Genomic DNA, 14,112 nt, shown 5'->3' with positions numbered 1-14,112 from the left:
AGACGGTCATAGCTGGGCGGCCGACAAAGAACGTGAGCTCGTAAGCGACGAATAAGTGACGGGCCGGATGTCGACAATGCAGCCGCGTATTGGCGTCCCTTGCGAACAATAACTTGGAATTTAGAATTTCCAGGATCATCCTGCGGTGAACTACTTGCCCTGCGCCTTCTCGTATATCCAGTCATTCAGGCCTTCTCGGTTACTGCGCATGTCAGCATCGGGCGCGCCGCTAGATCCAGGGCATAGCTTACCGTGCGATTTCGATAGCGTAGAACTGCATCCGAACAGCGAATATTGTGCCTTCCTGGCTGTATTCCATCTTGGGACTTGCGCGCAGCATTGTGCCGAAATTGTAATCCTCGACCTTCTTCTCGTACTCACTGATGAACTTGCGCCATCGCTCCTTCCCCTCCTTGCTCTTCATCTCATCCTCGTTTAGTGTGGCTGATGCGTCGAACTCGGGGAATTCCGTCTTGAGGTGTTCGTAGATTTCGTCGTCGATCTTGGTGAGTCGCAGCTTGGAGCCGGGTACTTTCTCGAGGATCTTCCAGTATGTTTCCATGTGCTGCACAACTGTGTGATACTGTCAGCATGGTCGCGACCGGCAGGTCTCGTGATCTGTACCTTTGACCGCGAACTGCTTCTCGATCTGTAGACGCGGTTAGCGATGACTGTCGACGCGCTGGCTTTGGGGTACCTGCATCCTCAAAGTTCTCAGTCTCCTCTGGATTGATGCTCGTGCCTAGTGGGCCTGCGAGAGACATGTTGGCGATTTTGCTAGGGAAATATTATCTATGAGCAGGTTGAATTGAGAGTGTAGAGAGTGATGTGGGTGCTTGTAGCAGCAATCAGCGCGGTGAAGGCCGACAAAAAATCGCGGAAACGCACTCCGTCATTGCCCCGCCACGCCCGCCACACTTCGCGGGGCGGACTCAACCCCAATTTTCCCATCATGAACACCAACCTCACATATGATTCTGGCGAGCCAATGTTGCCAACTCTACACGTGAGTCTGCGTTGCATCGAGCCAGACAGCAGCTAATCACCGCAGCATGAATGCATTCGCGTACCAGTGACAGCACTGGCCTCTTGCGGCGCTCTGCTGATCGCTGCAGAAGGCCCCTTTTTACGCTTCCACCATGCCAGCAACTCGCGGTACATCTCTTCGGAGCGCGTCTTCAAAGCTCAATCAATCCATGGAATACGCGTCTTTTCGGAAGAGCATGCGCACGTTATCAAACTGGTCATCTGGGGTGGAAGACTGATCCGCGCCCTTGAGATTGACTTTGCAGATCAAGTTGGCCAACAAGGCCTGAGCCTATGTTTCTCCAACGTCGCGAAAGCTTCAGATTGGATTCTTGATCTCGCTCCTCGTCCCAAAGGCCTGGATGACGATGCTCAGTACCGCAAAGGATCCTGCATTGCTGTCACTGCTCATAACGCACTGCTGCACGTTGAGATGGAACAAAGGACATCGGACGACTTCCACATAACCAAGTGCGCATACCACACATTGATCTGCTGGAGTATCATTTCCTTGCTGACATTTTGATTTCAGTTACATCGATGTAGCTGTATCTGATCTAACTTCAAGTTCTCGATCTATCCTCTACTCCGCTCACCTGTTCTGGGAGAATCTAAACCAGGTCCTCGTTGCTGCTGGTACAGCGTTCGGTGAAATTATATACTGGTCATGGTGCGACAATGGCGGCGGTGGATCCGCCTCCCGTATCCATCGCGTATTTTTGGGTCACGAGGGCTCAATTTTCGGGGTCCAGATTTCGGAAGAGCTACCCACTGAATGTTGTCAAAGACTGAGGCGGGTGGTAGCAAGCTGCAGCGATGACCGCACAATCCGAATATGGGACGTCTCGGATGTGAACACTAGTGCCACTACCTCGGAAGCTCATAGCAATGACTTGGAGATTCTGAGAACTCGTCATACCGGCTTTACCAACGAGGCTTTCGACTCAAATGAATTTAATAGCTCGAGCTGTCTCGCCATCGGGTGGGGTCATCTTTCACGCGTTTGGACGGTCCGCTTTCTCGAAGCATCGCCATGCAATGGATCACTGTTACTCCAGTCTGCCGGTGAAGATGCAACTGCAAGGACGTGGGAACTTGCGCCAAACCCCGGAAGTAGCACGAGCTTTCCTTACAGGTTGCTAGAACTTGACTGCACCGCGCATCATAGCGGGAAGAACTTGTGGTCGACTGTTGTTTCCAATGACTCAACAGGAATACAGCAGGTTATTGCAGGTGGCGCTGATAGTAAAGTCACCGCTACCCCGTTATTGCGCATCCTGCAGGCAGAGAAGAACTTACGTGGTGCGATCGCTGAGTATACTGTACACGACATATTATCATGGGCGCAAGTGGCCGAACCTGATTCAAACAGGCCTGAATTTGTGGACGGTCCAAAGTCCCCAAGGAAAGCAGAGTTCTTCAGAAGCTATTGCTTTGTCGATGAAACCTCATTTTTGCTTACTACTAACTCTGGAACCGTACTTATCGGCTCCATTTCGTCCAGGACAGCCCCAAGTCAGTCAAGCCTCCTTTCGAACTCGAAGTTAATCGATGAACTGAAAGATCTTTCTGGTTACTCTGTCTGCACGAGTGGCTGCCGTCCTGGTTTCGCTTACATCGCTGGTAGTAGCGGCAACATCTACGTGTACAATAAGGAGTCTAATACCCTGGCAAATCTGCATGCCATTGGTAGCAAAGTTGGAGACATCTTAGCTGTGGAGGTATCAGACACGGATGGTCCAAATACGGCGGCATTACTTGTGACCCTTGTTGGTCAAGGTGAAGCGCAATTGCTATACGTGGACCCTGATAGCAACACGAACGTTCTGAGAGTTGTGCAGATACCCATTGCAGAATCTTCGGCCGGTTCGGTCATCACGAGTATGACTTATGCAAGAATACCCGGGAGAGACATTCTCATCATTGGGTTCCGTCGGGGTTCGATCGCACTGTATGAAATCCGTAAAGGTGAGGGGGGTACGGATGTTGCTATCTTGCTACGGATCATTGAGAAAGCACACGGTGCGGAAGCAGTCACTTGTCTTACATGGTGTCCCTCATCTGGAGTCTCCGTAGGCTCCGTACACGGCCACCTGTTCTCCGTAGGAAGAGATGGGCGTCTCAGCGTACACCAGTTCGATGCATCTGCAAACGTTGTCGAGCTGGTGCATGATCTTGCGGTACCATTCGGACCAAACATTGAAGGTTTATACTTCCAGGACGGCCATCTCCTCATACACGGCTTCTCAAGCAAGAAATGGTATCTATACGATGTCACTAGCGAAGAGCAAGTCATGAGCATCGAAACCGGAGGAGCGCATAGAAGTTGGGCCTTCCGGTCACACTCGTCGCTAGGAGGTATCCTAGTATGGACTCGAGCCTCTAGTATGCATATATGCAGTCAAAACAGACCGAATCATGCTGTCGTTCGACGAGGGGGTCATGGACGCGAGATCAAGGCGCTCGCAGTTACATCGGAGATGAACGGTAGATCTCACCCGCTCATCGCCACAGGCGCCGAGGATACCGATATCAAGATTTTCCGCCATGTTGATGATGATCTGATATGCCAAAGGACTATTCGCAAGCACACCACGGGGATTCAGCATCTACAATGGTCGCAAGACGGTGACTATCTGTTCAGCAGTGGTGGCTGTGAAGAATGTAAGGTTTGGGTACAATGCTGCAAAGCTGCTGCTGACTTCCTTCACAGTCTATGTATGGCGGATCCGGGACTTACCCGCCTCCGCTCTTGACATTGGAATCGTGTGCGAACATGTGTACACCCCAGAAAGTGAGCACGCAGATTTGAGACTCATGTCTTTCGATGTGATCACGTCGGGATCCGCACATACTATCACGATGGTGTTCTCAGATTCCAGCATCAAGGTGAGCTGATCTCCGTATTCTCAATGTAGCATGGCGCTGATGTGACAAGATCTATCGTTATGATCCTGCCGCTACTATCACATGGCAGCCTCTTGGAAAGGGTCTCTACTTTACATCCTGTTTGACACAGTGCATGTTCCTCTCTAGAGAAAAGGTCTTGACAGCTGGTACCGATGGCCATATTGTAGTATGGCCGCTAATGGCAGATACCGAACGATCGCGTGGAAAATTCACTGGGTCAAATGATCATTTGACATGGCACCATCCGGCAAGGATACATCAAAGCTCCTCAAAAGCCATGACATCCCGAGCCATTAGTGCGGATACCTGGCTCATCGTATCCGGTGGTGACGATGGCAGTCTGGCGTGTATACTCGCACAGTCTACGTCTTTGCCGTCGTCGACTTCGCCTACGACAACCCATGTTCCGCCACCAATCCTCGTCAGTCGCGCACATGGCTCTGCAGTAACGTCGTGCGCTCTCTTCGGACATAAATCACACATTTTCCTTGTCACATCAGGAAATGACGAGTGGATCAGATTGTGGCGGATTGTACTGCGTAAGGCAAACTCCGAAGCTGGAGCTGAAACTGCAGCACAGCATGAAGGCGCTCTGACGGTCCAGAGGATAAATAGAATCAAGACCAATGTTGCAGATGCGTCGAGTATGGCGGTGCTTGATGAAGGCAATGGTGGTGGCGATGCGAGGGTGTTGGTCTGCGGAGTGGGCATGGAAGTCATACGTATAGCTTTGAATGGGTGATAGACAATCGATAGGCATGATGGTCATTCGTCCGCACCCAAGTGTCTGCTGCTGTGAGTTTGCACAGGGGCGATTGGCGGCCAAGCGATCCATGGATTGTTGCTGGAGCAACGCGTGTCCCGATGCGGCTAGTCGTCGTTCGCGCTTTGACAACACAACACGGCAAGCACGTCCACAACCTCGACTGAACCAGTCTCACCCCAGACCGACAACGACATACCACCAAGACAGCGAACATCGACAGACATCATGGTCGCTACACGTCGCGGTGCGAAAACCGCCCCAGAGGTCGCCTCTGCACCCCCCAACACGCTCAACGCCCCTCCCAAGCGCGGCAGGAAGAAGGCAGTCGAGGAAGCTGCTGAGCCAGCGCCTGCCCCGGCCAAACCCACAAAGACAACTGCTGTGAAACGCAAAGCCAGGGCTGAGCCTGAGGATGCTGAGCCGCCCATGGCCAAGAAGACTGTTGCGGCAAAGGCCGCGCGCACCATCAAGGTCCAGACCAGAGCCGCACCCGCCCCTGCTCCAGCAGTGAGGGCGACGCGTGGTCGCAAAGCCGAGGAGCCTGCCGCTACAGAGGAGCCCGAAGCCATTGAAGAGGCCCCTAAGCCAACAGCCGCCCGTACGCGCAAGATCGCAGCAGTGAAAAAGGCACCTGTACCCAAGGTCGAGAAGCCTGCTGTCGCCCCAGAGCCTGCCGTCGAAGAAACAGCCAAGCCAGCATCAAGAGCTGTACGCAAAGCACCCGCAAAGAAGACACCCGTTTCCAAGAAGAGCGAGCCTGCATTTGTCGACAAGACCGTCGCCAGCGAGCCTGCTAAGCCAGCTCCCCGTACACGCAAAGCAGCAGTGCCAAAAGCCTCCGCACCCGCACCCGTCATTGTACCGAGAGCCACACGCGGTCGTAATGCCCCTGCAGTCCCACAGGAGTCGCCGCTCAAGGCTCCGGCCCGCAAGCTCACAAAGAAGGCTGCTGTTGTCACTAAGGCGAAGTCTGGGCCAGAGCCGGCCGCTCAAACAGTCGAGGAGCCTGTTGCGGAGATCATCGAGCAATCTGTTGTAGAGGCAAACGAACATGCAGTCATGGAAGAGGTGGAGCAGCCTGTCGTGGAGGCAATCGAGAAACCGTTCGCAGATTTCCCTACCTACCCGACAACCCCCTCCCACATCACTGCCCCCATGACCTCAAGAGAGGCCATCGCCGAGCTTCCCGGCTACCCCACGACTCCCTCGCATATCCTCGCACCTTTGTCGAACAAGGCCGCTCTTACCGAACTCGCAGGATATCCCACGACACCTGCGCATATTGCTGCACCTGTCGCAATCGCTACACCCGAGGTTCATGCCGAATTCATCGAGCATGGGTATAATGATGTCGCCATGAGCGATGTTGAGGAGAAAGAAGCAGTCGACCAGATTGAGGCTTGTCATACTTCTACAGCTGCCGAGAGCGCGGTCGAGGCCACAATAGAAGTGCCAGAGGGCCCTCAGCACGTCGAGAATCCGCACATTACTGAAGAATTTGACTGCCAGGGCCGCCAGACTACGGCCGATGTCTCCTTGACACCGGATGCCAAGACCCAGGTATCGGTCCAGCTAAAGACACCATACTATGATGCGACGCCCGCCCAGCGTTCGTGTTCGGAGATTTCTGGCACTCCACCTGCACAGATCGTCTGGGGCGTCACCGATCAGGAAGCATTCGAGGAGCTTCCTGAGGCGTACCCTGCCACACCCGCCCACATCATCGCGCCCATCACCTCCAAAGCAGCACTGGCCGAACTCCCGGGTTACCCCAAAACACCAGCTCATATCAGCGCGCCTGTGACCTCCAAGGCAGCATTGGCCGAGCTCCCCGATTACCCCAAAACACCAGCTCATATTAAGGCACCAATGACTCCACGTCGCGCTCTCGCTGAACTGCCCGACTACCCCACAACACCAAGCCTGGCTCTCGAGGCTGCTCTCCAGGAAGAGATCACTGCTTCAGTCAAGAAACAGACACCGTCACCTATAAGATTCTCAACTCTGAAGAACGACTCGTTCGATCTCGAAGAACCAAGCGAGCTTGCCGACTTCACTGAGCTCACCGAAGCTAGCAAATACAGTGAGATCGCACCTACGGACACAGCTGTCGAGGCTTCTCCTTTTATTACTAATCCCACCATGCATCTGGCTCCGCTCAAACTTGCACCTACTTTTGCAGCCCTCGAGCCAGTGTCACCGAAGAAGTCCGCCTTGCGATCACCTCAGAAGGTCATGGACGCTAAGACTCCTAAGAAGACTGTCGCTTGGACAGACGTTCCAGCAGACGAGAGCGATCTATTCCTCTACGAAGGCATCCTTCAGGGCATGGTCTTCTACGTCGATGTCACACGGAACGGTAGGGAGCAGAACTTCTTGTTCCGCGGTCTGCTCGAGGATCTGGGCGCAAAGGTAGTACAAGACATATCGCATGCGTCTCTTAGCCACGTTCTCTTCAAGGATGGAAGCATGTCCACACTGGAGAAGTGCCTTGAAAGCAAGGGAGCCATCAAGTGTGTCAACGTGGGGTGGGTGTTGGATAGTGAGTCAAACAAGAAGCGTATGGACGAAGACCATTACCTGGTCGACCTATCCGTTGCGAAGCCAGCAACTCCTCTGCCTACTACTACGGCGAAGCCATTCACACCTTTCAAGACTCCTTCCAAGTACGCGCTGCCTCCTTCATCCCAGTGCAAGATGCCTAGCACTCCGACAAGTTCAGAGTTCGATCGCTCTTTCAATGACGACAAGGAAAACTGCGAAGTTGGCATGTTCTTCGACGACAAGAGCCCGCTTGCACCTCGCACACTTCCCGTCAAGAAGTCGTCTTTCTTGTTCAGCAGATCAGCCATCAAGACCCCATCAAAGTCCATCTTCCTTGGGGCGACGCCATCGAAAGCGACCTTGTCGGCTATGAAGCCTGCGCCTCAGGCCTTCACCACTGTCAAGAAGCGCCCCGCAGAGTCTTCCTTCTTCAACAGCTCCCTCGGTCCACCCAAGAAGCTGCGCCTCTTGTAGTCATGTCATCGATTCTGCTGGCATTCAAAATGCTTGTTTTGTTTACGGAGTTTGGAATATCATGCAGGCATTGGGTAGGCGTGGATGGATCAAGGTGTTTGGTATCCGTTTCGCAAAGTTTCGGTCGTGCTGTTGTCATCCCTGTCATCCCTTCATCGCGGCTTGAGGGTTTCCATTGAGTGCTGCCTCCCTTAAAGGGTTGGCCTTCGTGGGAATCCAACATAGCCAGATGAGGGCGCACATATGGCGTCTTTGCATACCTTGGCTCTTGCTTGTTCATTGTCTTTCTCTTGTGCGGTTACATGGAGTCTTGCATTTTATGGATGGACGATGCTGTACGAAACACAGTTGAGCATTCTTGGCGTTCCTGGACACACGGGCACTCCAATGGAGACGACCACGATTAGGGTCACCTGCTTTTGTCTTATATTACCTATTGTCTCGTTTCGGTACGAATGACAGCACGAATGCTCCATGCTTTTACTCAATGGGTTGGGCTTGCGTAGGACCCATTGTCAACTGGCGGCCTTGCGAGTAACTAGTGTAATTCATTCATTGTACTAGCATTACTTCTCATTCGAGAGCGCTGGTCGTATGGGTGTAAATGCAGTCCAATATGGTGCAGGCGCAAACACATCGAAAGTAACATCCCTGCAACATGTGCAATAGATGCATACTTTCTAAGCACGTTGGATTATCAGGGCTCAGGTGCTCTTCATTGTGATCAACTCGAGGGTCTAAGCCCTCCGATAATCCTATCCAAGCTACCGAAATTGGTCTAGTAGAAACACAGGCTGTCTATGTCGTTCATATCGCATGTAATGAAAATTTTGCGGTCCAGCGCCTGGCGCATCAGTATAGTGGTCGGGCGCATCTAGGCGCTGCCGTTGACCTTGCGTCCCTGGATGAGACCACGAATACCGCCCTTGCCACCTACTTCGCGAATGATGGCATTTATGCTCAGGTCGGCACCGATGTTGATCTGGACCTCGACCTTTCCTCCCTTCTTGACACCACGGACTGCAGCTTCGCTCAGCACTTGTCCAACCTTCCATGTCTTCTCCCGTAGCTCCTCTTCCTCTTCCTCGCTGTCGTCGTCGCTGTCATCCGAACCATCCTCGTCTTTTTCAGCCTTGGGCTTGGGCTCTGGCTTTGTGACCTTGATGTGTCGTGAGCCTTCCGCAAGCTTGATGAGCACGTCACCTCCCTCTCGTGGCGTTGCAATGGTCGCAGTGCGTCGGACAGGTAGTTGTGTCTCCGCGTCCACGATGGCATGGAAAACGCCAGAGGACTCATCGCCCGAAATGCACAGCACACCAACAGCGGTGGAAAGGTGGGGTGTAACAGTAACCATAGGGTGGGTGCTTTGTTCAATGTCCTCAAGCTCAAACTCCTGGATAAGGCTGGCTTGGATAGCAGCACCACGGGCTGACAATTCCGAGGGGTTGATGGCTGATGGGGACGTGGAAGGTGCGAGGACGGTGGTGGATTCCGGGAAGGCTGAGCGTACCGCAGAAGCGACCTTGGGAGTGTGAGAGTTACCGCCAGCCAAGATAATCTCGGAGATGTCGAGAGGATCCAAGTTGGCCTTCTCCACAGCTTGAGTGACAAGACGAGTAAAGGCAGAGAACAACTTGCTTCCCAGGAGATCGTAGCGGGTGCGGTTGATGGTCGCGGTGAAGTCGGTGCCGCCTACTAAGCTCTCGACGGAGAAGTTGGCGGTGGTACCAATGGAAAGCGCCTTCTTGACAGCTTCGCACTCAAGCTTCAACTTGGCCAACGATCGGTCGTTTTCCCGAGGGTCACCGGCCGACTTGTGCTTCTTGAGGAACTCCTTGGCGAAATGTTCCATGAGCACTTGGTCGAGCTTGGAGCCACTGACATCGTAGTCGTGTAGAGTGGCCAGGATGGTGTAGATGCCGCCACGGGACGCAACCACAGCTACGTCCGAACGGGTGCCTCCCAGATCGGCGACGACGATGATCTTGTCAGCCAACTGCGCACCAGGACGGGCATCGTATGCTAGGACAGCAGCTGTGGGCTCGTGGATGAACTGTAGGACCTCGATGCCAGCGTTTGTCGACGCCTTCTTGAGGGCCTCCTTCTGGGCATCACTGAAGTTTGTGGGTACGGTGATGACGGCGGCGTTGACCTCCTTTCCAAGGTAGTCAGAGGCAGAACTCCGTAGTCTCTTCAGGTGACGTGTTGTGGCATCGATAACGGATACGGTGTTCTCCTGCTCGTCGGCGGTATCGCGGATGTTGAACGCAACGCCGTCTTCGTGCTGTACGGGATGGGCCGACTGGTGGCATGGGGAGGGGTCTATCGATTTGTAGCTGCAGGGTGTCAGTCGACGTGGTTGGACAGGTAGGATAGGATTGCCTACTCTTGGCCGAGGAAGTCGCGGAAGTAGGCGACTGTGTTCTTCGCATTGCGGACGAATTGGGTCTTGGCCTGGCCTCCGTGTAGTTCTTCTCCTTCGACGTAGGACAGGGCGGTGGGGATTTGGCGGTCTTTTCAAGTGTTAGCAGTCGAGGGGGTCCAGGGCGTGCAGCAGGCGGCGTACCTCCGTCTTCGTTGGCGATGACCTCTGCTTTGCCTTCCTGTTACGTGTCAGAAACATCCAGAGACATTGGCGACAGACATGGAAACTTACACCCGAGGTGAAAGCAATGGAACTGTACGAGTTGCCGAAGGATATTCCTATCGCGACTCGCTGCGCGGGGTCCGCTTGCGCACTCATCTTGCGCGGGGAGACGTTTTCGGGTTACGGAAAGAGGATTCGAGTCAAACAAAAGCCGTTCAGTATCGACAAGAAAGCGGCAGGGGCAGGTGAACAGAAGATAGCCGGCTGTGGTAGCGTTTGTAGCGCGTGTGTTTCTTCGCGGCTAAGAAATTCACAGTCGTGCATTTTTCTCGGAAGCGCACGGGCTTCTCGGAATGAGCTCACTCGAGGGACGGCGCATGTTACCAGGTGCTCTACCACACCCAAGGACACCACTTTGCGAGCACTACCATGGCAGCCTCAGCTACTATCGTACTGCCTGGCGACAACATCGCGCAGAGCGCCCTGCCAACTGGCACAGGCAAAAAGAAGACGCTCACCCTCGGACCCGGTTTGCGACACACGCCGCCAGACACGGTCACGGCCACGGTCGCGGGCGCGCTCGTGACGGACAACAAGAAGAATGCTGCTTCGGTCGAGTACAACACTGGAAGGGTGAGAGATCTATTGTGTCTCTTTCACTATGCTTGCTAATTCCCTTGACAGTATCTTCCTTTTGCAGGCGACCTCGTCATCGCGACCGTGAATGGCTCTGCCGCCGAGAACTTCAATTGCCTCCTCACCCCGAACACGCCGGCTGCGACCCTTCCCCACCTAGCCTTCGAAGGCGCGACCAAGAAGACACGGCCCCAGCTGCCCCCAAACTCCCTGGTCTACTGTCGCGTCGCGAGTGCCGGCAAGGACCTGCCGTCAGAGCTCACCTGTGTCGATCCCTCCACGGGCAAGGGCGAAGGTCTCGGTCTGTTAAAGGGGGGTATGGTGTTCAAGATCAGCCTGGGTATGGCACGGAGGATGCTTGCAGCGCGCGGAGGCATATCCCTGTTGGAAACCCTGGGCTCCAAAATCGGCTTCGAGGTTACCGTCGGCCGAAACGGACTTGTGCACGTTGATGGAGGAAACGTCAAGACGACATTGGCGATTGGGCAGGCTATACAAGAGGTGGATGCCGCGGCCCTCGGAGACGAAGCACAGAAGAAGCTTGCTGCCGCGACGCTGAAGCAATGTTGAGGAAGATACGCGGATTGCTATGTCAGACTTTGCAATCGCACGATGGAAGGATGGCGCCACTGTCACGCACATTGGTCTATGTGAAGACTAATCGTAGGCGGGCTATCAGCTGTTGGCGGATAACTGGCTGTGAAGGGCAAAACTCGACGTCTGCGACTAGCACACGCGGCGCATAAGAGATCGGCGTCCGTGTCAATGCCAGACTGAGTTGTCGACGGGTCTTACATGGCCAGATTCCGTTGATTATATGCGTCTGGTCGCACTGGATGAACGCTGTTTGAATCTAATGAGCCCGCCTGAGTACATTAGAAGTGCTCAAGCGAGAGCGCCTCTGAGTACCATGGTTAGATCGTCATAGGCGACACATTCCGTTGGAATCAAGCAGACGCTGCAGAACAATTGTTCAAAGGAGTAGTGTGCTTGTAGGCTGGATGATGAACATGTAATATATTTATATTTCTCTGGTATCTGCGATTGACACTACGGGTCGTGAGCTCCATGAGACGCGACGCCGTCAATAGATCAATTCTCAATCTTTGTCTCTTGCCATACACGTCAGCTCTGAGACCATATGCCAAACTCAGGACCCTTTTTGTACGGAAGGTGCTGTGTCTGCACCTATCATCGTGACCCATCCCTGCTAAGCCGACGCTGTCGAGCAGTTTCATCGTTCTCTTTTAGCAGATTATGTTTAGGGCACAACGCGCTGGGGGTCTCGGGGGAACAGGCTGCACATCCTGATGTTAGGCAATCCGAGCCAGAATTGTACAATCCTCTCCAGACCGAAACCACCTCCGGCGTGTGGCGGGCAACCGTACTTGAAGCAGTCTACGTAATCCTTGGTTCCAGCACCGGCGGGATCAATCGGGGGATCATGCTTGCGCATCTGCTCTGCGAGCAGCTCTGAGTGATGGATACGCTGCGCACCCGAGCAGATCTCTTGACCCCTCATGAACATGTCATAAGAGTTCGACAGAGCAGGGTCGGCGGGTGACGGCATCGTGTACGCGGGGCGGATAGCAAGAGGGAATTGGTCCAGAGTGTAGAAGTCGGTGTTGTATTTCTCGAGAACAAGACGGCCAAGCATCTTCTCTTGAGGTGTTCTGGAAACATTAGTCAAGCCTTTGAGGATTCCACCTTCGCACTTACGTCAGATCGTCGTAGTCTCCAAGCTCCTCACCAGCTTCGCGCAGCATCTTGATACCTTCTTGGAAAGGAATTCTGGGAACGTTTCCGGACTGAGGAAGCTTGAACTCATCGACGTGATACACTCCTCTTACAAGTTCTGTCTCTTTCTTGTACCGTGCGTTGAGCTCGTTGAAGATGAAGAGCATGAGGTCTTCCAGCACACTCATGACTTCATGGTAGTTCTCCTGGAATTCCATCTCAAGATCCAGTCCAGTGAACTCGGTCAAGTGACGGGCCGTGTTGGAGTTCTCGGCGCGGAATACGGGACCGATCTCCATGACCTTTTGGAAGCGGGAGGCGATCAACATTTGCTTGTAGAACTGTGGTGACTGAGCAAGGTAGGCGGGGCGACCGAAGTACTTCAGCTCGAAGACATTAGCACCTCCCTCAGAGGCAGCTCCACTACATGTCATGTTAGTATCTGCAACGAATCACGACACGAGTAACATACAGAATCTTTGGAGTATGCACCAGAACGAAGCCCTTCTTCGAGAGGAACTCCTGGAACAAGGCGCAAACACCGCTCTTGATGACGAAGATAGATTGGTTGATCTTGGCTCGCAGATCAAGTGTCCGGTTGTTCAACCTTGTGTTGAGACTGACGAGTGGGCGCTCGCCACCTTCCTCCTCTTTCTGATCCTCTTCCGCAGCAGTCTCAGTTGGCATGGGGCGTTCCGCGTCCGACACTTGAAGCGGTAGCGGAATCTCAGCACTGGCCTCGACGAACAGCTTCTGGACATGAATCTCGAAGTCGGTGATACTGGCACTCTTTATGGGCTCCTTCACACGCTTGACTATACCCGTAACCACGAGTGTGCTCTCGGTGCTAACGTTGCCGCAGAACTTGACCATCTGCTTGCTCAGCTTGTCGCTGGCCGCAACGACAGCCTGCACGGTGTTGAGGTTTTGTCGCAGGTTCAAGAAAGCGAGCTTCGCAGATTGCACCCTTGCATTCTCAACCCAGCACCTGAATGTAATCTCCTTGTCCTCGTTGTTGGCGACATCGGTAAGCTCAGTGCGCGGAGTTCCCGTAGGCTTGTACTCTTTGGATCCAATGAGGGGAAGTTCGCCGTATGCGCCTGCGGAAACGTCGGCGCCGTCATCGGCTTCTTTCTTGGTACGCTCAGCGAGTTCGCGGGCTTTGGCTGCGGCCTTCTTCTCTGCCTGGGCTACTGTTAATATTATGGACTTGACGGGAAAGAGACTCTACTGACCTTCTCTTTCTCTTTCTGCGCCTTCTTCAGCGCGTTCTTGGAGGGCGGCTCAGCGCCAGCAGCTGCGGCGTCACTCATTGTGGTTGGATTGGGGGTGTTTTGAGTCGCGTTGTTCTATAGTCAGACGTGTGCTAGGGACTCACATTTCCATAGTGGGGCAGCCGTGGATGAATCACAGCCCCGCTATCCCCGCGGCG

The 14,112-nt window shown here is 53.8% G+C and overlaps 6 protein-coding genes across 6 annotated transcripts; 3 read left to right on the top strand and 3 right to left on the bottom strand.

Annotated features, from left to right (window-relative positions):
* Positions 1-150: 150 nt before the first annotated feature.
* J4E79_000316 (uncharacterized protein) lies at positions 151-764 on the bottom strand (the record flags this gene model as incomplete). The annotated part of the gene is made up of 4 exons (XM_049349233.1): positions 151-202; positions 252-573; positions 625-649; positions 702-764. The coding sequence occupies 4 exons, from the start codon at positions 762-764 to the stop codon at positions 151-153; spliced, it is 462 nt and encodes a 153-aa protein (XP_049216020.1).
* A 188-nt stretch (positions 765-952) lies between these two features.
* Positions 953-1,552, top strand: J4E79_000315 (uncharacterized protein; the record flags this gene model as incomplete). The annotated part of the gene is made up of 2 exons (XM_049349232.1): positions 953-1,006; positions 1,052-1,552. The coding sequence occupies 2 exons, from the start codon at positions 953-955 to the stop codon at positions 1,550-1,552; spliced, it is 555 nt and encodes a 184-aa protein (XP_049216019.1).
* A 3,375-nt stretch (positions 1,553-4,927) lies between these two features.
* Positions 4,928-7,720, top strand: J4E79_000314 (uncharacterized protein; the record flags this gene model as incomplete). The annotated part of the gene is made up of 1 exon (XM_049349231.1): positions 4,928-7,720. The coding sequence occupies one exon, from the start codon at positions 4,928-4,930 to the stop codon at positions 7,718-7,720; it is 2,793 nt and encodes a 930-aa protein (XP_049216018.1).
* Positions 7,721-8,594: 874 nt separating this feature from the next.
* On the bottom strand, positions 8,595-10,463 carry J4E79_000313 (uncharacterized protein; the record flags this gene model as incomplete). Its single annotated transcript, XM_049349230.1, has 4 exons — positions 8,595-10,056; positions 10,107-10,233; positions 10,287-10,323; positions 10,377-10,463. 4 exons carry the CDS (start codon positions 10,461-10,463, stop codon positions 8,595-8,597), a joined length of 1,713 nt encoding a protein of 570 aa, XP_049216017.1.
* Positions 10,464-10,736: 273 nt separating this feature from the next.
* J4E79_000312 (uncharacterized protein) lies at positions 10,737-11,513 on the top strand (the record flags this gene model as incomplete). The annotated part of the gene is made up of 2 exons (XM_049349229.1): positions 10,737-10,940; positions 10,992-11,513. The coding sequence occupies 2 exons, from the start codon at positions 10,737-10,739 to the stop codon at positions 11,511-11,513; spliced, it is 726 nt and encodes a 241-aa protein (XP_049216016.1).
* A 691-nt stretch (positions 11,514-12,204) lies between these two features.
* On the bottom strand, positions 12,205-13,993 carry J4E79_000311 (uncharacterized protein; the record flags this gene model as incomplete). Its single annotated transcript, XM_049349228.1, has 4 exons — positions 12,205-12,616; positions 12,663-13,103; positions 13,153-13,865; positions 13,916-13,993. The coding sequence occupies 4 exons, from the start codon at positions 13,991-13,993 to the stop codon at positions 12,205-12,207; spliced, it is 1,644 nt and encodes a 547-aa protein (XP_049216015.1).
* Between the last annotated feature and the right edge of the window lie 119 nt (positions 13,994-14,112).

This window comes from Alternaria viburni (assembly GCF_023758015.1).
Source record: "Alternaria viburni strain BMP 2772 chromosome Unknown scaffold_1, whole genome shotgun sequence".
Lineage (NCBI taxonomy): Eukaryota > Fungi > Ascomycota > Dothideomycetes > Pleosporales > Pleosporaceae > Alternaria > Alternaria viburni.
Note: the sequence above shows the minus strand (reverse complement) of the source record. Positions and strands in the feature narration are given on the sequence as shown.